This window comes from Octodon degus, unplaced genomic scaffold, assembly GCF_000260255.1.
Source record: "Octodon degus isolate 3935 unplaced genomic scaffold, OctDeg1.0 scaffold00201, whole genome shotgun sequence".
In the NCBI taxonomy this organism is placed as follows: Eukaryota; Metazoa; Chordata; class Mammalia; order Rodentia; family Octodontidae; genus Octodon; species Octodon degus.
The window spans coordinates 4,581,795-4,608,192 of NW_004524777.1; the positions used below are offsets into that span (position 1 = coordinate 4,581,795).

At 38.8% G+C, this 26,398-nt stretch overlaps 1 protein-coding gene across 5 annotated transcripts in view; it reads left to right on the plus strand.

Moving 5' to 3' along the window:
• Window positions 1–26,398, plus strand: part of Eda (ectodysplasin A) — a 465,104-nt gene that overhangs the window by 343,954 nt on the left and 94,752 nt on the right. For all 5 annotated transcript variants that reach the window (XM_004644523.2, XM_004644524.2, XM_004644527.2 and 2 more), the window contains exon 2: window positions 19,668–19,773. In XM_004644523.2, coding sequence (XP_004644580.1) covers window positions 19,668–19,773 — 106 coding nt within the window. The remainder of the gene's footprint in view (window positions 1–19,667; window positions 19,774–26,398) is intronic.

The following is a 26,398-nucleotide window of genomic DNA, read 5'->3' on the forward strand; positions in this document are numbered from 1 at the left end:
CTCTCTCTCTCTCTCTCTCTCTCTCTCTCTCTCTCTCTCTCTCTCTCCAGAGATTGAACTCAGGACCCTGAGCTTGCTAGGCCTCCCAAGCCCTCAGTCTACATTCATATACCCTAGATCGAGCCATCTCTGAAAAGCTCCACTTATAGGTACATGAGGATTTCAGGGACATCTAGATACATGCCATAACATCCATGGTTGACTGGATTAATTTTGAGATATGATAAGTGCTGTTTTATTTCCATTCTCTGTGCAGTTATTGTCCTTTTTTAGTTTGGTGGTGGTACCTGGGATGAAAACCTGGCCTCCACACTGAGCTATAGCCTCATTTTTTTGTTTTTTAAATTTTGAGACAGGGTCTCATGGTGTTGCCTGAGCTGAGGCTTGAAATTATTTTTCTTTTCCCTCAGTCTCCCAGAGTGCTAGGATTACATGTATGAGCCACCATGCCTGTCTTAGTTTTTCTTCTTTATTGAAGGAATAGACTTAGACCTTCATTTCTAATTTCATGAATTGTATATAGGTATTGTTTAACTCTGTAAGAAAGACATTACTTTCTTGTTCTTCTCTTTTATCTCGCATTCTTTTGATCGCCTAGCTCTTATCATTTGTACTTTTGTTTTACATTGCTAAGAAGGATAACATTTATGTTCTACATCTATAACTATCTCTACAATTAAGTATAATATTCTTTTATATTTTAATTCTAGAAGTGAAAATCATTATACAGTGTTTATGCTATTGTAAACTAATAAAAAGTTCTCCTGATAAGTTTTACAATAATATTACATTTTTTATATTATCTTACTTTTTTCCACAACTTTTCTAATTTATTTTTTCATGCATTTTTCAGTCATATATATAACATTCTCTGATTCCTTGATAATAGGTACAATTAGGGGACATTCTGTCCCTTTTCTTGGATACCTTCCTGTTGAGTCTTTTTTTTTTTTTTTTTTAAACTTAATGCTTCTTAGACCTGCTGTGCAGTTGTCATCCACGGACTTATTTTTATTAGTCTCTTGTTATAGGCCTAGCATTTTCAGAAGCCAGTATTTTTATTTCTTTACTCTCACTTTGCTGCAGTACCACCTGAAGTAATTTTGTAAGGAAGATGCATGAGAAGTGTAATTTGAATCTTTACAATCTTGAAAGGTCTGTCTTTTGCTGTCATACCCAAATGATTCCTGGTAAGGGACGGAATTCACAGGTTTAAAATAGTACTTTCTTAGGATGTTTCAAGCATTTAACAATTGTTTTTTCTAATATAATGTGGGTTTCTTTGTTCTTTTTAATAGTTTTATTGAGAAACAAATAGCAATGAGTTTCAAAACCGATTAGTAGGACAGTTTCAATAATTAATGTTGTCTTTGTAGTGGTTATTCATCGTACAAGATGCAGACATGATCTCCTGTCCACAAATACTATTAGAACAAATCTTTCTATTCACTGAATTAAGAGAACGTAGCTGTATATCTATCCTACCTATTTTGTACATACAGATACAAAATGGTCCTTCATTTGTATTACCTTTTTTGTTTAGTTTTGTCAGAGAAGGGTATTCCATTGCCATTTAAATACTGTAGGTGTATGAATTCAGCAAAATAATTCAATATAGTTCAGTAGTCCATGATAGTAGTGGATTATCCCTAGGACTGGCAGTATCAGAAGTTGTTGACTTGAGCCCTTTACAGTTCAGCATTCTAATAAAATGTGACTGTTTTAATCTATTTTAACCCTTACTTTTTTTTTTTTTTTTTTTTGCGGAACCAGGGATCAAACTCAGGCCCTCACGCTTGCCAGGAAAGCGCTTATTCCACTGAGCCATCTCCCCGGTCCCCTTAACTCTTATTCTTTTAAGTGTTGGTATATTTTATGTTGAAACTTGTGACATCTTTTCTTTATATTGATTTCTTTATTTTTCATTTTAATTTTATCAATGCATGTTTACAATACATAATAATTATATTCCTTGTAGGATTTAGTACATGTATGTAATGCCTTTTCTTCTTTTATTTTTCCCCTTCTCTTCCCTTCCATTCTCTCATCCTGCAACTTTTGGTCCATTCTCATGAGCAAAATATCTAGGTTTCTGCTTCTTACTATCTTTTATTTTAATTTTTGTTTTTTACAATTTTTTTATATTTTGTGTTCTCATGTAAGTGAAAACGTGTGATGTTTTGGGTATCTGACTTATTTCATTTAAGATTGAGGTCTCAATATCTGTCCACTTATCTACAAATTATTACACATTGCTATCTTCACTGCAGTTGTTTAGTTCACAGCAAATTATTGAGATTTTCCTTGCTTCCTTGCTTGCTTCTTCCTTCTTTCCTTCCTTCTTTTTCTTTTCTTTCTTTCTTTTTTTTTTTGTACTGGGAATTGAAATCAAGACTTTGCACTTGCTAGGCAGGTGCTTTGGCACTAAGCTATGTCACCAGCCTGGAGTTTTTCCTTCTTTATGGCCAAGTTATATCCTACTGGATATAAATACTATTTTTCCTTTGTCCACTCACTTCTTGGTGTTACATAGGCTGCTTCCAAGATTTACCTATTATGAGTCCTGCACCTGTAAACAAGGGCATGCATGAACAAGGGCATGCATATATCACTATAATATGATCCCTTTAGCTAATTTGGGGAAAATATCTAGGAGAAATACTTGGGCCAAATGGATTGCAATTTTTAATATTCTGAGAAATCTCCATAGTGATTTAGGTCATAGCAATTGTATGGCTCCTTTGTAGTTGTCCCTCAAAAGCTTCATGTAGTCATATATAGGGAAAAAAGATCCACTTCAAATCCCAAAGAATCAATGAAAAATGTAAATATAAAAAATTTCCTCTGTTTTTGACTGAGAGGGTTCTGTGTAGGTATACTCCAGTCTTAGAATCCAACACATACGGGGAAGGGATAGTAAGTCATTGCCAAGACCTATATTTTGTACATGAACACTTTTGCATCCCAGTGGTCCTCACCCTATAGCTGTAGTCATTCTGGCAAATCCCACTTTCGAAGACCTGTGTAAGCCCCAAGTTACAGTTTTCTCCACCTAGCTTTATGACCTGTAGGTTTGTGAGGTGCTCCCTGTTTCAGAGGCCCTCTGTCTGTATAACTCTGACTGTGGTAATTGTCCCAGCCAAGCTCTATCATTGTTCACATAGTTAGATGGAGGGAACAAGCAGATCACTGAGTTCTGTGCTGCTATAGGCAGTATGTGTGTGAAATAGTCTTGTGGACTTAATGCCAGTGTTTTCCAATTCAGCCTCCTCTGAAAACCACACACACATCTCTGTACAGAAGGCAGGACCCCTGCGTCCCTTCTGGTCTGGGCTTAAACTTATCAGGGTGTCTGTGTCCAGTTTGGGCCTTGTTTGTCACTGTCTCTTGTGGCCTTGTGGCCATCTCCCCCTGAATCACTATGCCAGCATGACACTGAAACTGCAGTATAGCTGCTCTGCTGCTCAACCCAGCCAATTCATTCCTTCCCCAAATGGCTCCTGACAAACTCCTCTCAAATGCTGTGGATGCAGCCCTGGATTTCTTCTCTAACTGTAGCCTAGTGAGTGAAGGGGACACTCTCAGGGTAAAATACTGTGTTGTTTTTTCAGGTTTATAATTGTAGTGGGTTTCTCTGGGGATCTGTACTGCTATCCTTGTCTTCTAGCTCTACCTGGAGCCAATGTCCCTCGCTGGATTTACACTGCATCAGTGGAGGCAAGCCCTCCTCCCTGGGAGCTCGGGGGGCCTTCAGAGCTGCCTCACCGCTTTCTCTGCCTATGATCGATCTCTCCACTTTCTCCACAGTTGGCGTTCTTCCTGTGAGCTCCCTCTAATAGGAGATGCACCTCTTTTCTTCTCTCCGCCAACTTGTTGTCTTCCCTGTGTCTTGACTCGGTCCCAGACAGGGTGAACTTTACTACTATTCTCTAGTATGCCATCTTGCTCTCTTATGTCTCACTTTTTAAAATTTCATAGTATGTCTCTGAAATTGGGCTAGGCTAGTTGCCTAGCCCAAATATGTACTCTGAGTCAATAAGCACATTCATGTACATGGAGTCATCATGTTGGGGAGACTTCTAAGTTCCAGAATGTAGACTTCTTTCCTCTTGGTTAGTAATTCCCATACATACTAGCTACCTCAATTGTAATGTAATTTACTCAGTCTCTTTAGAGGAAAATCTTCCTGATTAAAAAACAAAACAACAACAAATAAGTGCTAGAATGCTAGCAGTTCTATACACAAAGGAAAGAAAGACTTATTCAATGGATAGATTTTCTACTGGTTTCTCATCTTTCATTCACACCCTGAACTTTCTGTGGTAGTTTCAGTTTTCAAACTTCTTTGCTGTCCTACAGGACAGACCAACATTCTCCTAAATTGTAAGTCCCTTCTGTCACTTTCTCTGAACATATTAATCAGTTGGTATTCTTTTCTTTTTTTTTTCACACTATTCAAATGTGGTTTCTGGTAATTGTTTCTGTTATTGTCTAATTATACTTTTATTTGTTTAGTGTTCTTTTAATGGAGTTTTGGTAGACAAAAGTTAAAATTGTTTGGTCCAGATGCCTCAATTCTTGTTAAATAGTAAAGTTTATGAGCTGCATGTGGATTGTTTGCAATTAGTTAGGGTGTGGACAAGTGAATCTTGTTTAGCTATTACTGAAATTAGAAGATTCACTAGGGCTTAGGCACTCAGACAGAAGTTAGTAGTAAATAGTAATGAAATCTAATTCACCATTGTTCAGTGGAAAGAGGGATTTAATTCCTAGTAGTAATAATCAACGCTGAATACTATAAATTCACTCTAATCAATAGATTTTTTTCTTTTTTTTTTTAATTTCTTTTTAATTTTTTTTATTTATTTGAGAGAGAGAGAGAGAGAGAGAGAGAGAGAGAGAGAGAGAGAGGTGTGTGTGTGTGTGTGTGTGTGTGTGTGTGTGTGTGTGTGTGTGTGTGTGGCCAGCTCAGCCCACCAGGGGGCGGGGCTGGCTGGCATGTGGTGCTGGGGGATTGAACCGCGGTCCCTGATGCCTTGCCGAGCTTGTTCTAAGTAGGTGCTTTAGACCACTGAGCCATCTCTCCAGCCCCAATAGATTTTTTTCTATACTGTTCATTTATATTTTATCCTAATTTTTTGAGGATACGGTGAATTAAAAATTTATTGAGTGGGTGGCTCTGTTGTGATACTATGAAAAGATTTATGAAACAATACTTAGCAGGAAGCTTCCTTCACTCACGGTCATGGCACTAAGCGTCAGGAATTTTCCTCTGAGAAAATAACATCTCCATAGAAGCATATTTCCTTTAGCAATTTTGCAAAAAGATTTCTCTCAGCTTTATAGGTAGAGAAAAAGTATCAGTCTTCCATTTTGTCACAAAGACAGTTATTTGATATTTAACTCAAGGGAGTCCTTGATCACAGTTGGATACAGGAGGGATGAAAATTCCAAGTTAAATGAAGTCTGTATTGTTAAGAACTTTGAATGTCTGTAATCTCATGGGGCAGTGGTCTTCCTATGTGTAAAATTTCTCTTGCAAGTTCTTTTATGCAATTGATAATTTGGGTTTGATAGTATTTAAAATTTGGGCTTGTAACCCAGGCTCTCTATTGTTTTTCTCAATCCTCAGGTTTGTTTTAGTCATTTATTCAGGACTAAATATCTGCCAATTATATTACCTCTGATTAACCTGTATGCCCTTAAGATACCCGTCTCTTAGCCTTCCACCCTTTTTTTGCCAAACCTTTCCCTTTGAATTTATCTAAGGGTCTCTGAGATTCATTTTTATACTAACAACCCTGTGGCTAGTCTTGAATGTGCACTCACCACACATCTACATTTATTTCATTGTCATACAGCCTTCCCATACATCTGTTGGGAATGTTGCTTCTAGCTTTTCTTTTATTACCTGAGCCTAAATTATAATGGTTGATTCTCTCCTCTACAACTTCTGTGAATATCAACTTAAATGAAATGAGGTTTGATTAAAAAATATGGTGAATTAAAAATTTATTACAATGAAAGATACATGCTACTTAGTTTTGCGTTGTAGTTAGCTCAATGGCCTGAACCAATTTTTGGATGTTTAGTTTTCACAGTCATTTGGACAGTGGGGAAGAGGTAGAGTTCCTTCAGGTAGCAGATCTGGTCAATAGGTGGGAGAAGATACTAAGTAATGTTTTTACAAGCCTGCCTTGATGCTCAGTGGCACTTGGCAGCAGCATTCACTGAATTGTTTTGTCATACCTGCTAAAAACAGGAAGAAAGACTTCCAGAAGTACTTCAGAGAGGGGCAAGAACTAGGGAATAATGGTATTCAAAGTGGGTGGGAACATTTTGAGGGGAATTGGTGGCAATGTCTTTTTTTTTTTTTTCCAAATGCCTTCAGGGCAGGTTTGGCTGGCTTAAGTTGTGGGGATCCAACCACAGCAACCTGAGCCTGACTGCTTTGTTGAAGCAGCCACTTAAAGAACTGAGCTAAGGGGCAGGTCCCTTGGCAATGTCTTTTGCTGGAATAAATTTTTCAAATTTAAGTTTTCAAAACATTAAGGTTTATTGAAAGGAAGAGTTAATGTTTAATTATTTGACCAATCTTGTGTACCTATATCTGGTAATCTGAACAAAAGATTTGATGATAACAATACATAATATAGCAACCACTGTTAATTTTCTTTTCATGTTTTGAAATCCTGCACCATATGTATTGTTGTATGTTGCTTTGTTTAATGTTTTTGGTTTTTTTTTTTGTATTTTAAGGAAGGGTCTACAGGGTGTTCAGGGACTCACTACTAGATTGGACTCCTAGTGATCCTCCTGTTTACAGCCTCCCAAGAGCTGGGATTACAGGCGTGTGCCACCATGCCCAGTCTCAATTGCGTCTCACTGCACCCCAGGGGCTTGGCTGGCATGGCAAGCCCAGGGATTGAATGCGTGGCCCCTGCGCCTGTTTGCAGGTGCTTTAATCCGCTGAGCTATTTGGCTGGCCCTATGTCTTTTTTTTGTTATTTGTTTTTGCTTTTCTTTATTTTTTTATTTTTTTATTTATTTTTTTTAAAAGACACATTTATTCAGCGTCATGATCAGACTATTACATTTAGCAATCAACAGCATGGGTGCAAAAAAAGGTCTACATTAAAACCCTTTGTTGGAATGCTTTACACTTTCCACAGAACAGAAACTAAAATAACCTGTTATACAATTAGTCACAAATACAGTCCTCGAGTTTTTTGCCCATACGCATGAGTATTGTCTAAAACATGTCTTCTTTGTAGCAGCTAGGCCCTGCCACCACTGTGCTTGGCTGAGTTCACAAATCTGTTGTAACCTGTAGCTTCCCTGTCACTTCTCTGGCTCTCCTCTCCTGCTAAGCTTTGTTTCCTGGAAGTGTTTAAAACCTTCTGCCACTGCCATAGCTACTGCTGCTGCTGGAGCCACCATTTCCACCTTGATTTCGTGGTTTGGTAAAATATTGGCCTCCACCTCCATAGGGCCCAGAGCTTCTGCCTCCAAAGTTTCCTCCCTTCATGGGTCCAAAATTTGAAGACTGACTGTTGTAATTGCCAAATTCATTATAGCTTCCACCACCTCCATAATTGCTTCCATCATTACCAAATCCATTGTAGCCATCTCCACTGCCACCATATCCACCACCACCACGGCTGCCACCAAAGCCACCTCGACCACTGAAGTTTCCTCCGCGACCGAAACTGTCATTGCCACCAAAACCTCCTCCACGACCACCACCAAAGTTTCCAGAACCATTTCGACCTCTTTGGCTAGATGAAGCACTAGCCATCTCCTGCTTGGACAGGGCTTTCCTCACTTCACAGTTGTGGCCGTTCACAGTGTGGTATTTTTGAATGACAATCTTATCCACAGAGTCATGGTCATCAAAGGTTACAAAAGCAAAGCCTCTCTTTTTTCCACTGCCTCGGTCAGTCATAATTTCAATCACTTCGATTTTTCCATATTGTTCAAAATAATCTCGTAGGTGATGTTCTTCAGTATCTTCTTTAATGCCACCAACAAAGATCTTCTTCACCGTTAAGTGGGCACCTGGTCTTTGAGAGTCTTCTCTTGAGACAGCTCTCTTTAGTTCCACAACTCTTCCGTCCACTTTGTGTGGCCTTGCATTCATGACTGCATCCACCTCCTCCACAGTGGCATAAGTGACAAACCCAAAACCCCTGGAACGCTTGGTGTTCGGGTCTCTCATTACCACACAGTCTGTGAGTGTTCCCCATTGCTCAAAATGGCTCCTCAGACTCTCATCAGTTGTTTCAAAGCTCAGCCCTCCGATGAAGAGCTTCCGTAGCTGTTCGGGCTCCTTGGGAGACTCTGACTTAGACATGACGGCAGTCGGAAGAGAGCCTGATGATGCTTCCTCCGCGGTGTCCACCAGCCTGTTTTTGCTTTTCTTTATACTCTTTAAAATAAAAAATATTAGCATTAAAAATTTTAAACATTCCCCATATATTTTGATTACCCTTTTATGATTCACTTTTCCCTAAAATCTTCCCCACTACTTATTTCTTGTTCAATATTTGAAACAGTGTTCCTTCTCAGAATCAAGTCATCTAGTTCTTAATTACTGCTTACTTATAGCCTGTCGCCTCTCCCTTCCATTCTGACTCTTGCCACTCTCTTTTCATTCGCCGTGTTGCTGTTATCCATCCTCTGTACCCATCTTGAACATTGTGGCCAAATATGGATTAAAGGTCATTTCTGTGCTTTAGGTCTCCATTAGGAACAGAAGAGATTTTGTAGAATGCTGTTGACAAGAAAATAAGTGTATTATACAAGCATCTACAGTTTGGTCATAATGTTACTCTAGTCTACATTAGTTCAGCTTTATAATGGCAAACTGCAACATTGTTTTGAAACCTTCAAGAGTCTTTTAAGAATTCCTCATTAAGAATATATACTTGAACTAATGTTTTCAGAGTTGAGTCCAAGTTTATGAACTCATTGTATTCACAAATAATAGGCTCTAATGATTTCCTTGTATTACAAATGGAATGTTTTTATCCTGCCATGCCAGGGCTTTCCATATTTATTCATTTGTTCATTCATTCATTCATTCGTTTTAGGTTTTTTGGAGACATGGTCTTGCTGTTTAGTACAGGCTGGCCTTAAACTTACTGTGTAGCCCAGGCTGGCCTTGAAATAGGAGCAGTCCTCCTGCCTCAACCTCCCAAATTGCTGGAATTACAGACATGTGCTGTCATGCCCAATGGGTTTTCATTTTAGAAATATGAAGAATTACAAATTCTATAAACTGACGCTTCGAATAAAGTACAGTGACCTCCAGGATATATTGCTCCCTCTCCCCTTATTCAGAGATGTCACTACTGAATGCAACCATACTCAAAGGAAGGAAAACTAAATCTTCAACCAAAGTCCATTCTTGATGGCATACAAACATACTAGTTTTTAATATTTGGCTACAGCTGCTATTTGTAGAGCCTTTCACTGTCTATATTTCTGTGTTCAACTTGTGGTCAGCTGAAAGCCTTTCTACAAAAACTTTTCAAATTCCACATTGTTGCATTCCAAGTCTGTGCTGCTGTTTTCCCTGGCAGCCCACAGCTATGTCATGTTATTTGAAGCTATGCTTTAGTGCATCTTTTAGAGTATTTCTTACTTGTTGTGGTTATGCCATAAAGAACACCATACCAAAGCTTATTGGGTATCTTTCTGTCACTGCATCTACACACATGGCAGCAATAAGCACTGGCCCCATTGCTGGTAGACTAGCTCACTTTGAGCAGCTTTCTTGCTAGTTTACATTAATCATGACTCTGACTCTAACAATAAAATAGATCAATGAGGTAAATATGACATATGTGGCAGTTGTGAATTTCAAAGTCATAGAAAAGCTGAACACAATTTGTATTTTCTACTGATGACAGTCAATTCAGAAAATCATTATTTTTCCAGCTGTGTTTCGTATGTTAGAAATAGAGCTGAACCTAGGAAACCACACGTTGGAGGAAGGATCCATTTTGCCGCTTTGCGTTACCAGTTGTGCCTTTAGTATAAGTCACCTTTCCCTTAATATGCATTCTAAGTAGATTTCACCCTCATCCAGAGAACAAATCCACACCCTTTCTGAACCCTCTAATAAACCTCCTGCGAGGCACTTATTGCCCATAGAGGGAGTAAAAATTTAAATTATGTGGCATTATTTGGTTAGTTTTACATGATTTGTGTAGGTCCCAAATAGGAAGTAATAGTAAGTCAAAGCTTGAGGTAAAATTTGTCTGTAGTAGAATTTTCAGAGTCCTGCCACAATATGGCAACACCTCTGAACAAAGATGCTGTTCTTTTTTTATTTTTCCTTTTTCTATCACTCATCTGCCTAAACAATGATTTTTAAGTCAGACTGCCCAGAAAGTTGGATTCAGGGACTATCTTCAGTATTGTATGTGATGAAAAATGTTGGTTATGTGTAGCTTCTGGATTTAGCTTTACTTGACAATTTCAGGTTTCTTTCAGCATATCTGTACCAGAGCGTGGCAGGCCCTGCATCACATCACAGATGTCCAAGGTGCTAGTTGCGTTTGGTATTTGGGCTAATTGCTGCCACATCCATAGTGGCAGCTCCCACAGGGGCTATGATCAGCGTTGAATGATTTTATGTGCTTTCCTAGGAACTGGTATACTCTGTTCCACAGCTGGCAATACTGCTTCCCTTCCTGTCAGCGCATTTGAGACCTTACTGACTCCTGCTATACAGCACTACAAAGAAATTGAGTATTATTTGCATGTTGCTTTTCTTTTCTTTTTTCCCATAATTTTATTGAAAAACAAATAGCAATGACACAGTTTCAAAACAAATTGGTATGACAGTTTCAATAATTAACACATTGCATACATTCTTCCTAGTGGTTAGTTACTATACAAGATGCGGACATGATATCCTATTTACAAACACCATTAGAACAAATCACTCTATTCATTAAGAGAATGTAACTATATATCTATCCTAACCACTTTGAATACACAGATACAAAATGGACATTCATCTGTATACCCTTTTTTTGTTAAGTTCCATTATTTTGAATATTATAGGTGTGTAAACTCAGCAAAATATTCTAAAAGAGTTCAGTAGTCCATAATAGTATTGGGTCTTCTGCTTCACTGGCAATGTCAGAAATTGTTGACCTGAGTCCCCCACAGCTCAACATAACTGCATGGCTTTACTTCCTATATTTCGTCTTCATACTTTTCTACTGGATGGTTAAGACCAAGGTAAAGCAGGACCTGTGCAACAAGAGTTGTAGCTTTTTGATCTGAGAAAGTCAGTGAAATGCCCTCAGGATTTATCCTGAGATCCTGTACCTCAGATTGTAGAACCTTTGTCAGTGTCAGCCATGTGGATGAGTCACGGCCATTGCTTGGCCAATGTGCTCTCTGTGAAAGCCTGAGAGAATGTTTTCTCTCCATGTTGCATGTTATTTTTCTATACACACTAAAAGTCGTGTTTAATTCACCTCTCTGTATGGCAAGTATTCAGTGTATGTGTTGAAGACAGCACCCTAAAAGACCCTCTCCATACCTTTTGTTTATAGAATATACGGAATAGATGGTTTCCCACCTGTCCATTCCCTTCCTGTTTAAGGGATAAAGCCTCAGGCTTTGCCCATGGTAGGTAAGCACTACATTTAACTTCATCCCTGATAGGTTTTAACGTTGTCGCAGCAGAGAAACACGCAGAAGGAAAAGGGAAAGGGGCTTTATTATAAAAGAAAAGGGACTTCATTATCTTAGAGGACACGGAGAGAATTTGGGAAGATAAGGAATTCTCCGAACAAAAGGAGGCTGAGGCTTTTATGGCCTTTGCCAGGGGTGGGGCTTGAGGGGGAAGTTTAGATATACCTGAGGAGCTGATTGGGGCCTTCCCTGAGGTGGAGAGAAAGGTGAAAGGAAACTACATCCTGGGCTGAGTTGGAGAAGAAGAGGGGAGGTGGTCTTTGGGAAGATGAGTTGTTGTTTTAAGGGCTTCAGCCATATTAGATGACCACCATAATAATTCAGCAATTCTTACTAGGGCCATAACCTATCAATCCCCAGTCCAAATTAAGAGTTCTTAAGATTAAAAGTTTATTTAGTGCCACCTTTTGTATTTATTTATTTTTTTTCATAGCAAAGACATTCTATCATTTCATTTTATTTTTTTTTCTTTTCAAAGTTTTATTGATAAACATATAGCAATGAGACAGTTTCAAATCAAATTGAAAGTACAGTTTCAACAAATAATACACTGCATATATTCTTCTTAGTGGTTTATTTATTTTTATCAATGACATTTATCAAGCTAGTTAGGGCCATACTGCTTCTGTATAGTGAGAAGGTCATAGATTGCGATGATGACAAACTTGGAAAGTTTGTCAAACATTTCAGTACCTAAAATATATGCTTATATTTATTGGAAAGTCCCAGATGACTATTGCTTGAATGGTGGTGCTATTAGCAGTGGTTGCAATTAAAAAAAAAATTAGATATTGAAAGAGAAACTTTTTTTAAAAGGCAACTTGTTGATTTTAGAAAGCCGGTATGTACCTGCCTCCTGTTATGAGAGATTAACTACCAATTTCTATAAACACATTAACTCTAAGAACAACAGAAAGAAAGGTGAAAAACCCTAAATATGCAGAAGATCTATTGTTGCAGGAAAAAGCGGAGGGTAAAGCCTTTTTAGTCAGATAATGACCTGATTGAATGATAAACGTTGCAGCAGATTCTCAAAGTGAGATTCAAGAGCTGTGTCTGAATCGCCTAGGAAGGAGGTTTAAAGTCCAGAACAAGGTCGGAGCTCAGGCCTGTTCGATCTAAATTTAGAGAAAGTAAGGCCTGGAGGTATGCATTTTCATACTCAGGCTTAGCGATTCTGATGCATACCAGTGTGTGAATGCCACGTGCCTACCTGTGTTGTACATGGCTTCTTACTCTCCTAAGCCAGTTGAACTTGATTCTTTTTTAAAGAAATCTTTAAAATTTTTTATTTTATGTACAGAGTTTGCGTGGTCTCTTTCATTGAGCGCGTATAGGGCCTGGATAATCCATAGAAGGATGATCACTTAGTCCAACTTGATGAAGCCGATATCCTTCGGCGTACTGAGGGAAACCCTGGCGGCATATGTTCAGCCCATATTTCCGGATCAAGACCTTATCGGTTCGAGCGGACGCGGCAAGAGCGAGAGCCCTGGCCGAATTTTCTCTGGAGGCTCCAGTAGAGCTGCTGGTGACCCGTGTTGCTTCCAGAGGTACAAGGAGGCAAAAGGGTGGACTTGATTCTTTACCAGTAGCATATTGAGTCCTTAGCCCAGTGTTTATGAACCTATGGCACATGTGCTGCAGAAGGCTGTTGTTTATCATTGAAAGTTCTAAAAGGCTCACCGTTACTGCTAGCGGAACGCTCCATGATTGATCTCTTAAAAGTAGGACCAATTAAGATCAAGTGAAATCATGAGTTTAAGAAATGGATAGATAATAGCCTTGCTATAGTTTGTACCTGCCTCTAAAAGTCAGGTGTTGCTAACAAGATGGTGTTGGGGGGTTGTTCGTTTTGTTTTGTTTTTAAAGAAGCAATTAGGCCGAGATACTCCTCCCTTGTTGACGGGATTAAGGCCCTCATTACAGACGCTTCATGCAGCATTTGTGCTTCTTACCTCCTGCCCTCCCCCATGTGAGCACACAACATTCTTTCCCTCCAGAGGGGGCACCAGTAAGGCACCGCCTTGGAAGCAGCGAATAACCCTCATCAGAGGACTGAACCTGGCTGCATCTTGATCTTGGACTTCCCATACTCCAGAACTATGAGGAAATAAATTACTGTGCTTTATAAATTACTGTCTCAGGTATTATGTTAAAGCAACAGAGATGGACCAAGCGAGTTCAGTTATTCTTTCAAGAGCTATTTATTTGGGCACGATGGTGTGCCAGGTCAGTTGGCTACATACCATGTATACAAAATGGATGAGGTGTGTCCCTTTCCCTCAAGAGGTTTGTGAGTAATTTCCTATGAATCATCCAGTGCAATTAAGTATTAGCCATGAAGTAGAAAATGAATTAAATTCATCCTGTCATGTAAAAGAAGTACCCAATAATGTTGTGGGTTTTGATATTAGAAAAATGTATTTGTAGTAATATCTGAAGTCATAGCAATAATGACTGTATTCCTCATGGATCACTGTTAATGAATGGTTTCCAGCTGAGATCCCTATAATCTGCAGGTGCTGTTTACCATGTAATTTTACCATAAGAAACAGGGGTGTAATCACTTAATAAAGTGTAAAGAATTAGATTTCTTTTCCCCTTGAGCAAAATGCCTGGCAGTGGCCAACATTCCTGATGCCTCCTCCCTTATGTGTTTTAGGAATGCAGTATGCTAAAAGAGAAGGCTATTTTGTTTATATTCTGCTGCTTGCCTCTGGAGGCTGTGCTAATGAACTCAAAGCTAAAGCTAGAATTCCAGATTTCTTGTATCAGCTGCTACTGATTTTTTCAGCTTTACCATTATGCTATAGAGAGGACAGTTTTCCTATCTCCAACTGAGACTCAAAGGCAGTATAAATAAAAAAAATCTCTTTTTCATTTAAAGGAGTGTTTTACATTTGCTTCTAATTGTTATTGAGGAAGTAGAAAATGTTCAAAGAATGTTCCTATACAGTCATTTTCTTATGAACACTTGACTTACCAATATACTGTACATAACCACTTCTCCTTTCTTGAGGGACTTGGAGCTATTGCCTACTACAAATGGATGCTGGAGTTGTTTCTGCCCCTGTAGAAGTTTGCTACTCCCTTAGCTCTTCTCCAGAGCTCTCATCACTTTAAATAGTTAATGTGTCAGCACCTTCTCCTGCTGCCATCTCTAGGCCTTCAGAAGGTAAAAGTACCATTGCCAGACCTCTCATTGGAGTGTCCTCAGGAGAGAGCACAAGGAATGTGAGAGGTATTATCTTAGTTACTTTTTTCATTGCTGAGACCAAGTGCTCAACACTCAGAGTTAAAGGAGGAAAGTTTTATTTAGCTCATTTATCCAGGCTTCAGTCTATACTCGGCTAGCTCCAAGGCAGGGGGGCACATGGCAGGGGGGCAACTAGTCATAGTGGTGGAAGACAGCAAAAGCAACAACAGAGACTGAGACAAGCCTGTTTCTGCCTCTTATGTCCAGTGTACAGGAATTATGATGGTGCCAGTTCAATGAGTGGACTGACCCTGCGATCACACCCTCCATCCCAGCACCCTTAACCCCGACATTGCACCACAAATCAATTACACACTGTAAAGTCAACCACCTCTGAAAAAACCGTGACCACATGAGGCCTTGGGGGGCAATCTAGATACAAACCGTAGTAGGAACTTTGGAATTGAAGTTGGTAGTGGTGATCAGCTACTGGTGCTTAGCTTCTCTATTTGTATTTTTCAGTTACAAGACAATAGAGACCTAATGTCCTTTTCTCCAAGAATCACATTGTACTGAAGTAATCTACTTATGTAGAACTGAGTTATATGACAAATTCAGTGTCCATATGGTAGACAAAAATAAATAGTAAATTAATGATCTTTAAACCACCATAGATTATTCCCTTGCTTATTGGAAAAGCCTTTCAAAATAATAGGCACTGCCTGTTTATTCTGTTTATTCATGAGTCCAACTAGCTTTAGAAGATTACAATCAGCTAATTTGAAGGGGCCAGAAATGATATAACTCTGGTTAAATGAAACACTGATTCACAACCACCAAAATAAGTAAAATTAAAAATGTTGGTAATAGCAAGTATTGATGAAAATGCAGCACAATGGCACTCTCATGCATTGATAGTGGGCATGTGAAATGGTATAATCACTCTGGAAAACTTTATACTTTTTATAACAAACATTGTTACCAGGTAACTCCTTCTAGAAATAAGCTTCCAAATAAATGTTATCAGGTTTTCATGTGCTTGTGTGCTCTTCTGGAGTTAGTTTCTAGGTTCTTCTCATCTCAAAGAATTGAATGAAACAAGCTAAAAGTGGTTACCAAGTTTATTTGAAAGTTGAAGGATGAAAGGTAAGGGAGAAACCCTCTGCAGTGCATACTTGGGCCAAGGAAGAAAAGGGAAAAATAGCAAAATAAAAATGCACCCTAGCAAACACAGGGCATGATACCATAGGGAAAGCAATGGTAGCAAGCTCTTCGTGGATTTTGTGTCCTTTTATGCCATCTACAATCTTAAAGGAACCCCCAAGAACCTCTACAGGTAGGGCCTAGAGAGGCAGTTCTGCATAGATTTTGGGATCCTGCATACCTCTATTCCCAGGCAGTCTAAGCCATGGCCTATCTCCTATCTCTATATCATATAACCCAGAGGTTCAAATCATAGATGTTTCTGTGAAAACATGTTCAAACACTTATACTTGCATGTTCACATCAGCTTTATTCATAGTAACTGGAAGCTGGAAGTAACCCAAGTGACTATCAACAGGTGGATGCACTTAAAAAGAAGTGATAGAGCCATACAATAAAATATTACTCCTAGTTAAAAGGAATTGACTAGGGCCGGCCAAATAGCTCAGCAGATTGAAGTGCCTGCAAGCAGGCACAGGGGCCAAGGGTTCAATCCCTGGGCCTGCCATGGTGGCCCCGTCTCCTGGGCGTACTGAGATAGCAATTAAGACTGGGTGTAGTGATGCGTGCCTGTAATCCCACCATTTGGGAGGCTGTAAACAGGAGAATCACTATGAGTCTGATCTAGTAGTGAGACCCTGAATGCCCTGTAGACCCTTCCCTAAAAAAAGAAAGAAAGAAAGGAATGGACTGATGATATAAGCAACAATAAAAATGAGTCTTGTAGATATTATGTTAAAATCATTCCTTTTAAACATATGACAAATATTGTATGATTTTAGTCTAGAAGGGGAAAACCTATTTGATAGAAATTAAAATAGCAATTGCCTTAGGGTAGGGGCACTGGACAATGATTAGAAGAGGCACAAGGAGAAAATTCTGGTTATGAAAATGTTCTGTATCTAGATTTTGGTAGTAGTTACAAAAATATATGCATTTGTGAAGTCTCATTGTATGCTTAAAATTTATGCACTTTATTATATGTAAATTATATCTCAAATTTTCATAAGGTAGAAAACTTTAGAAAAACATTTAGAGACACCCTTGCTGTGAGATCAAGTCAAAGCTCCTAAACATTCATTAACATGATCAAATTCTAGTACATATTTAACAATCATTGGTTCATTTTTCTCCATTCCTGGCCACTCTGAGCTACTTGTAGTTCCAAAAACTGCTATTGTTTCTTGAATTCTCTTTCCTATAAATCTTTAAATGTGATGTTTGTTTTTTCTGGAATTCCATTTCTAGTTACCACTAACCTGTAAATATTTGAAATCTTTCAGTATTTATACAGAGCATTCTCCCTACAAACCTCATCTACTTTCAGTCTCTATTAAGTGCTTCTCCTCTTGTTCTTCTATAATCTTAAACTCCTCTCTAGCAAGCCATATATTACTCTGGAATGTAATTGTCATAATAAAACTCTCAAAATTATATTGGATGGGGATATTTCATGTATAGGCAAATAGTCTTTTATATATTCATTAAGCCCTGAATTAAGATTAATTTCTATCCAAAATAGCTGCAGTAAGTTTCAGCATTCAAAAATACCAAGAAAATTCTTCAGTCTACTATGACTTACAGAGGTGCAAATGACTCACGATTTCATTATAAATAGTAGTGTTGTTTCATGCCACTAGTATACTAGTTTATTGATCCGTGGGTTACATAACTTTCTATGCACCTAGTCCAACTTGCTTATGTTGTTTCTATGGTAAAATGTATTATATATACCATCAAGTGATTCAAAGACTCTGCTCATTTGAGTCTTGTGAAATTGTTCATTTTGAACCAGTTTTGACCTATAAAAGTAGAAATTCCATATGGCTCAACATAAGTAAGTTTTAAATGCAATCTGATTGTAAGAGATGAAGTACACATTTATTGATTGATTTATTGATTTGCTGTTTAATACAGGACTATATTCTGAAAGTTGCTAATCTTGCAATTTAAGGCCATTATGTGTAATTGTCCCCTATAAACAGTAAATAAATCACAGGGTTGTAATGAAAATTTGTTTGGAATGTTAGGGCTTTCTTGGGTCCATCTCATTTTTTCCCAACCAATAAGAAATGCAGCAGCCATAAAACCACTGGGATTGTTATTTTTTGAGCTATCCTTACAAAACAAAAGGTGATTCATTTCTTCTTTTGTTAAGTTCCAAATTAAGTAGTCTAGAGCTGGGGAGATAGCTCAGCAGCATAAGCACCTGCCTGACAAGCAGGAGGTCCTGAGTTCAATCCCCAGTACCACACACAAAAGAAAGTAGCCAAATTAAGTAGTGTAAAATAATTATTAATTCTAACAGCTGACATTTGCTGAGCATGTGTTGTATGCTGGCTACTATGCTAACCCGACAAGTCCTTTGTGAGCAGAGTGCTATTATGAATGCCCTGATTTCAGATGAGTAAATTGAAACTTGAGTAATTTGTCCAGGGTTACATGGGTAGCAAGGAGTAAAATTGGGATTAGAATCACCCTTACGCCTACTACTCTGTCTACTGTTTACCTCAAGTACATGTTTTTGCACCAATAAAGTGCTCCTGCTGAAGGACTATGATTCAATTTAGCCATGATTCACTATAATTATCATTAGTAAAACCGGACCCATTCATATATGAAGCACATTGTATTATTCTGAGAAATGATTATGAGACAGTGTAGGACCAAATATTAAAATGAATCTTTTATCTTTTTAGCCCAAACCTATATTTTACTCCGATATATTATTATATGACAATAGTTGAAGATAAGCAAGGATAACTAATTTATGAGAAAGGTTTCAATTTTTAAATATTTTGCATGAAATTCATATATGTTACCTAGAAAAATTCAAACGAGAATTTGAAGAGAAAAAATTTTATTAGCTTCTATTGTTATATGGTGTTCAAAAAATGGAACACTATAAAATGATAATTTTCCTTAAAAACTATTAAGTGATATTAGAAAAGTAATCAACTTTTTAATCTAATCAAAATGGGTCTGTAAGCTTCATAATTTGTAGGAGTCTGAGGAGGGGAGATAATAACTGAATAATAACTGTGCTTTTGCTGTACACTTTGTTTTGACACCAAGAATAGCCTGACATATGTGGTACCTCAGTACTGGGAGCTCAGCACTGTAGAAGTAGCCATAAAGCATAGCGCAGGGAAGAAGGTGGCAGCACCATAGGTATCTGATAATGAAGTGTAGGGAAGTAGCATACTCACGGCTTGCTCTAGATGGACATCATTACTATCTGAAGGAAGTTGGAAGTTTCTGGCTAAGCTTCTGAGCCCTAGTAATTTATGGACAAATGTGACCTAACAAGATAATCCATGAGATATTCAGAACACAAGAGATTGGATTCCAAGATTAATCAAAATTTCATGCCAAAATGTTGAGAACAATAATGATAGAAAGAATTTTACAGTGGAGGGAAAAATAGACAGACTTTAGCCATGTTGAATTTGTGGTGAAATAGACTGCCTTTTAAAAAGTAGGTCCTTTCTTGTGTCTGTGGCTGACTAGGGTCAACCTTTGACTCATATACTTACTGCTTTTACAGATGGCCTTGCTGAATTTCTTCTTCCCTAATGAGAAGTCCTACTCTGAAGAAGAAAGCAATCGTGTTCACCGCAACAAAAGAAGCAAAAGCAGTGAAGGAGCAGATGGTAAGTCTACTCAGGTAATCTTTCAATAAAAATGTCTTTCATTGCCAGGTATGGCAGCTGATGCTTGAAAGGCTGAGAGAAAAGGATCACAAATTTGAGGCCAGCCTGGACAACTAACACCCTGTCTCAAAAACAAAAACAAATTAGTGTGTGTTTGTTGGAGGCTGAGGGATAGGATTATACCTCTTGGTAGAGCACTTACATAGAGTGCATAAGTCCCTGGATTGAATCCCCATAACTACAAAAGAAAAGTACCCTTTATCATCTTATACATTGACAACATTCCCAACATCACAGAAATTTTCTCTGTCCTAACCTACTGATCAATCCTGTGACACAGAGCAAACTATAGAAGAATCCTCCCTCCTCCAACTCCAGACAACTTCATTCTTGTCTTAATATATCTGAGAGCCATGGCAGTGTTTGTACCACCCTACATAAGGAACTACTTTCGCCTGGAAGAATCACACATCTCTTAGGGCAAAAAGAAGATTTGGTCCTATTTTCAGAATGGAGGGAGAATTTTGGCATGCTGGCACTTATATGAAGTGTTAACGTCAGTGATAATCATATCAATTGATATCTGGTACTGTGTCTAAATCTAGATCTAGTCTGTAAATGCCTTGAGGGCAAGGACTCATTTATCTTTGTATAACTCCAGACTCTGGCCAAGTATTTGGCTGATTGTAAGTTTTTGGAATGTAAGTTGCTCCTGTTGACTGATCCTTCACCTAGACACCAATGGTAACCATTCCTATGATGGGTGTAATAGCTTTGAATTAAGTAGGAATGCATTTTGTGTAGTATGAAAAATGTTGAGCCAGCTCCAGGGCAGGGTCTTTCAATCACCCTATTTTAGTATTACTGTGTCAATTCATAGAATACTATTTTGGCACAGGCGTTTGTAGAATGCATAGCTCTGGGCTGCTGTGAAGTCATCTGGATTCAAAGACAGCATGTGTCTGGGTACATCTGCCAATGGCATGTGTCTGGAGGGGGTTACATGGCAATATGATTTCATAAAGATGAAAATGAGATTTTTAGCTGTCATTTGTCAATGTGAGTAAAAGCCAATTATGGAGGCAGTTGTAGAAGGTGACAGCTATTGAAAAATGGAAGCCAAGCACAGTGGCGCACACCTGTACTCCCAGTTCTCTGGGGGGCTGAGGCAGGAGGGCTGCAAATTTGAGCCCAGCCTGGGCAAGTTAGCAACTTAGAGAGGCCCTGTCTCAAAGCAAAAAATAAAATAAAAAAGACAGAAGGCTATGGTTTAAATCCCCAGTGCCATGTGAAACAGAGAAAGTCTATGTGCATGTGTGTGCCAGAGACAGAAAGGGCAGAAAGAATCAAAGGGGGGGGGAGAGGGAGAGAGAGAGAGAGAGAGAGAGAGAGAGAGAGAGAGAGAGAGAGAGAGAAATGGGACCAAGTCTTCATCACTAAGGCCAAGGAAAACCTGATGAAATCTTAAAAATATAGAACTCATGGTAGTGACCTGTAATGCAAAAGAGAAAAATACGGTGGGGAGGGTTTATAATGAGAGGAGATGACAGTAGCATTGAGTCTTTGAAGGGAGAACTTAGCCATGGGGTCCTTCTCCTTAGCAGCCATTTTCCCTTCAAGGTTCTTGGAAGTCCAGCTGGGTTGAATCTAGGAACTGAGAATTATTAGCCTTTGTTCACCTCATCATCTTACCCTGCTATGTGTGTAAGTCTTTCCCAATTTGACACTTCCTCTAGCTGTTCCTAATACCAGCAAATCTTCGGAACTCACAGTTCCTGAGGAGGACTTGGTATGAGCAAGGCCATCTTCAGGGGTGGGCATGGTTTTCCTTCCCTTTCCATGTGGAAAGTCTAAATGTCTTTAAGATTCACCTCTTTAATGAGCCACCAGGCTGCCTCTTTATGAAGACAATTTCCTCTTCTTTCCCAAACCACTTTATCTGAATCTGGCTACCACCATGTCTAATACTAGTATTATTCTGTTTTGATAGAAAACAATTTTTCTCTCTAGTGAAGCCTAAAGCCTGTCTTATTAATTTTTAGCACTTCTTATCTACTTCTTTCCTAATCTAATACTCCAGGCAATCACTGGACTCTAGTCTCCTTGTGCCAGAGCCAAGTGCTTCATGCAGTGTAGGTATTTGTCATTCCTCAGTGCAGTCTGAAAGTAGCCATTGTGCCTTCAAGTTAGGGGTACAGAATGTCTGAGTGCCCTGGGATTTATTAAAGTTTTCAGCCTTTCACCTTGGAGACGACACAACAATTCTTTTTAGATATGGCAAATGTCCCACTGAGGTAAGAAGAGATGAGCTAATCTGAGTTTCTCTTTCTTTTCTACCATTCTTGTTAGTCTGCTAACTGTATGCTATGCCTATTCAATATATTCTTCAAATATTTACTGAAGAAATATAGCAGTTTATGCAACACTGGAATAAGCATTCCATAAGGATATTTGTGTGTTGTGTGTGTGTGTGGGGGGGGGTTGTTTACCTTCTATCCCTACTACCTAGAAAAGGATCTAGTATTTTATAGACCTTCAAGAAATCTTTTTGTTTCTGAAAGGAACTTTCTAGAACCAAGACAGACAACAACTAAAGTTAGTGGTGATAAGTGCTGTGTGGAAAAATATAGCATAGAAGGAAGATGAGAGAGTGACACAGTATGCTGTACGCTGATGGAGGAAATTCTCTGTGATAAGTGAACATAGGATAAGCGTCCTATGTAAAATGAAGGGCAGACATGTACTTCTGAGGAAGGCAAAGCAGAATGTAAGTGCTCCAAAGCAGAAGAATGCTTAGTGTGTCCAGAAAGAACACTGCGCGCAGTATCACACAGTAAACAGGAGGGAGAAGGAAAGAGAACAAGCCAGGAAGGAAAATCCAATCTAGAGCCTTGACAACCATTGTAAAGTCTTGCTTTTTATTCTGCAAGAGACAAGGCATGTGGAGGAGTAGTAGCTGAAAAGTGCTACAATTGGCCTTATATTTTAATAGAATCTTTCTGACCACTGTATTGTAAATAGGTACAGGAACCATGAACAGAACCAGAGAGACTCATAAGGGAGGCAGTAAGCCAGGAGGTTGAGGCCAGGGTGGAGGCAGTGTGGGTCATTTGAAATAGACAGATTCCGGAGAGATTATCCAAGAATGGTCATTTGAGGGAACCCATCCAGTTGAAATCACCTACGCTGGCTCTACCCTGGCTTAAGGCACCTTATTCTTACCTGGATTACTGGCTCCCTAATGTGTCTCCCTGCTTCTGTTCTTTGTTAGATGAAGGTTATGAGAGTCACAGAAGAGCAATGACCCCAGGATTTTGATTTTGGATGTAAGGCAATGAATGAGTAAAAGTCTCATTTCTAAGATGGGGAAGAACATAGGAGGAGCGGTCAAGAGGCGTGTGGTAGAAGAATCAAGAAGCCAGTTGTGCCTGTTAAACTTGAGGTGCCTGTTAGCCAAGTGGGTACATCTAAGTGTGCGTTGGGCATCATGGGCTCTAAACACTTAGCTGGCTGGCCTTTATACAAGCACAGGACCTCACTGAAGAAGTGTGTCAGCCTTATAAACTATTCTGAACAGAGTTAAGAGATAGTGATAGGCAAATCGGAATGGACTATGTTAGGGCTGAAATAAAACCTGTTCCAATGCAGTATACAAAAAAATCAAGTGTTAACTTCAAAAAGGATACTTGCTAGAATAAAAATTTGGCTATTGTGCTTGGGAGATAGCTCGGTAGCATAACCGCCTGCCTGGCAGGTGCAAGGTCCCGTGTTCCAGTCCCAGTATTGCACGCCATGTTGGCCTTGGAACCTAGAACTGGACATGGTGGCCCGGTGGTGTATGCCTATAATCCCAGTGCCAGGGAGACTGAGGCAGGAGGATCACTATGAGTCCAAGCTGTGTAGTGAGAACCTGTATCAAGAAAAAAAAAACCAAAAAACGTTTGGCTATCCTTCTTAAGTTTGCTTTGGAAATTTTGAAGAAAAAGTGATTTACCTTGAATAATTAAGAAATAAGTTTCAGAAGAAAATGTTTTTCAAAGAACAAAAGTAGAAGCTGGGCATGGTGGTGCACACCTGTAATCCTAGCACATGAAGGCTGAGGCAGGAGGACTGCCACAAGTTTAAGGCCAGCCGGGGCTATGTAGTGAGTTTAGGGGCAGCCTGAACTATACAGTGAGACCCTGTCTCAAAAAAATAAAACAATAAGAAGAAAAAATTAGAAAGTAGTATAAAAGAGCAGAAAATATGTCTTACTTTCTTACAGAGTTTTAAAAATCTGTTTGTATTCTTCCATTTTGCTTCAATTTCCAAACTATTCCATTGTTATTTAACAAGTATTAAGTACCACTAGGAGAACAAAGATGAGTCATTCTATGGTTTATATAAAACATAAATATGGGGACTTTAGAAGTCCCCATAAAGTCTCACACTCTCATAGATGGGGCTCTGGGCACGAGATTGTGTCATGCCAGCAGGGATGACATCACTTGTCCAATGATGAGTTTATAGCTAAACGTGATGTTGGGGGCTGTGTCTTGTTGACAAAGGTAGGTCACTAGAGGAGTGGCAAGGAAAGGCGTGTCTCTCTCCCTGGCTTCTTTGCTATCTCTGCTTGCCACTCTCATGCTACAAACATCTACTCTTCCACAACACCCCTGTGCCATGCCAACCTACCTTGAAGCCAGTCAACTGTGTACTAAAACCTTAACAAACTGTGAACCAAACCAAATCTTTTGTCCTACAAGTTGTGCATATCAGGTATTCTGTCCCAGCAAAGAGGAAAGGACCCTGGGCTTACACTTTAGTTTATATAAGAGCAGATACATCTGTGGGCAACAGATTAAGAGGGAAACAAAGTAGGAAAAGAAAGTGGGTTCCAGGATTTTACCTGTCACCAGACTAGTGCATTGAAGGCAATCAAACAATTGTGAAATCAATGATCAAACATGATTTTCTTGGTTTGGATTGTTTCTTTGCTTGTTTGTTGTTAGTCTGTTTTGTGAGACAAGGTTATACTATGTAGTTCAGAGTAGACTTGAACTCACTATATAGCCCAGGCTGGCCTTGAATTCATGGAGATCCTCATGCCTCAGCCTCCTGAGTGATGGGATTACAGGCATGCACCACCATGCCTGGCAAGATTTTCTTTCTCAATTTCCTATCTAAAAACTGTAGATATTAAGCTTAAGAAACTCTAGAAATCCCTGTGGGAGAAGAAAATTAATGATTCACCAACACGTATATAAAGAAAAGAATCTGATGTTCCTTTCAGAGCCTGAATAGATTCACCAAGAATAATTCAAGTTGTAGAAGCTTATTTTTCTATTTCTTTGACAAACTGGTCAATTGGAGTATAGCATAGGCTTAGTATAGCTTTCCTTTCCAAAAGAATCAGGAGTTACATGCAGAGTGGATCCAGCCTTTCTGACCCACCATTCGGAAGTAATGGGAACCACTTCTTAGCCTTTCGGCCAAGATCAAATACAGAAATGATTGGAGTTATCTCAGTGTCTTTATTCTAATTGCTCCAGAAATGAAGGAATTAATTAGATAAGTAGGAATCTCAAACACAGGATCAGTTCCCCTCTAATATAATTCTTGGGACTTATTCATGGCTACTATCTTCAGCTGGCCAGAATTATTCCACATATATTTAATTGTATTTGTGCCAATTACACAAGGCCTTTAGATGATTGTTCTATACGGCAGGCACAAACACTTTGTGAGGGGTTAGGGTCCCAGTTCCCAAAATCTGTCAGGATTTCCTGTTGAAGCCTATTCTTGTGCTGTGTTTCTGAAGGAAGATTAGCTCTACGTGGCTTGCTTGTTCATCTCTCTGTTCTAGCATATTCAGTGAAATGTACAACATACTCAGGAGGTCAGGAAGTTTTTGAATCAGTTAACATAAACCAAGAATTCCCAAGGAGATGATTTTATATGTTACTAGTATTATTATAAGAATGTGTTTTGTTCCTATTGATGCATTTTCTGGAGTTAATCAAAATATGACTATTTCTCCATTGCTTCTTACCCTTGGAGTTTCTGTTCTAGTAAGTTTATAAAGTACAGCTTTGTATAACAGAAAAAGTACTAGGTTCAGTACCTTAATTCATGGACCCCAGTCCTGATGACCTTTGTGCTGTCCCATCCATGCAAGTCACATTCTTCTAAGCTTTAGTTTCTTCTACCTAAAAAAGAGAGATAATTAATCTCACTTACCCCATAATTGTTAAATTGCCCCAAAGTGTAAATGTGTGAAGAAATACTTAAAAAATTATTAAGTGCTATTCCTATGTTTTCCCTGGAAAATGTTTGTTTATTTATTTATTTTGTGGTACCAGGGATTGAACTCAGGACTTTGTGTTTGCCAGGCAAGCACTCATTCCACTGAACTATCTCCCCAGCCCCATGGAAAATGAACATACTAGTATCATCTCCAGACATGTGTGGTACCTCTATATTGATTAATTCATAGACAAATATTATAATTACATCAATGATTTTTTTTCCACAAAATTGCCTGAATATGTTCTCACTGATGCTATTTAAGCCCATAAGAAGAAGTCTCTAAGCCTTAAATTGTGGCCTACCTCATCATACCATTGATTTATTTTTTGTATGTATT